The 624-nt window shown below is 28.7% G+C and overlaps 1 protein-coding gene across 1 annotated transcript in view; it reads right to left on the bottom strand.

Annotated features, from left to right (window-relative positions):
• Nucleotides 1-189, bottom strand: part of LOC125044817 (protein phosphatase 1 regulatory subunit 42-like) — a 3,814-nt gene extending 3,625 nt beyond the window's left edge. Inside the window, exon 1 of the mRNA XM_047641777.1 lies at nucleotides 65-189. Within this exon, the coding sequence (XP_047497733.1) occupies nucleotides 65-141 (77 nt within the window). The 5' untranslated portion in view covers nucleotides 142-189. The remainder of the gene's footprint in view (nucleotides 1-64) is intronic.
• Between the last annotated feature and the right edge of the window lie 435 nt (nucleotides 190-624).

The following is a 624-nucleotide window of genomic DNA, read 5'->3' as shown; positions in this document are numbered from 1 at the left end:
ATGTGCAGATGTTAGTTTATACAACTAAGACTACAAATAAGCAGGTCAATCCAGTAGGACAAACCTTGCCAATAATTTCCGGGTCCCTCGCCGCTTGTCGCCAAGCCACGCCCATAGTGTCTCGACGTTCACGCCCACCATCACCCTAGCGAGGAAATTCAGAAATACGGGAGTTCATGCCACTTAGTTTAAGTTCAAAGAATTCTTATATTTCAAAATTTCTTTATATTTTCCGTTTTTTTATATCATATTTACTTTTATTTATTTATATTTTATATCCATTTTTTTTATTAAATTCTACTACATTAGTTCTGGAACTGAATATATATTTTCCTTTATAAATGTTCCATTGCTTTTTAGCTATATGCCGATTTATAAAGCAAAACATTACAACCATTTTTTAACAAAACTAGTAACAATGCTTATAAAAGAAACATATTATGCCGATAATAATAATTGTAATAATGCGAAATGATAATAATGATAACGATAAAAACATCAACAAAATAATATCAGTGACGATGATAATAATGATGACAGTGATCATTACTATTTTCATTGTTTTATTATTCTTATCATTATTTTTGTTATTACTGTTATTATCGTTATTAGTATTATTATCAT

This window comes from Penaeus chinensis, chromosome 36, assembly GCF_019202785.1.
Source record: "Penaeus chinensis breed Huanghai No. 1 chromosome 36, ASM1920278v2, whole genome shotgun sequence".
Lineage (NCBI taxonomy): Eukaryota > Metazoa > Arthropoda > Malacostraca > Decapoda > Penaeidae > Penaeus > Penaeus chinensis.
Note: the sequence above shows the minus strand (reverse complement) of the source record. Positions and strands in the feature narration are given on the sequence as shown.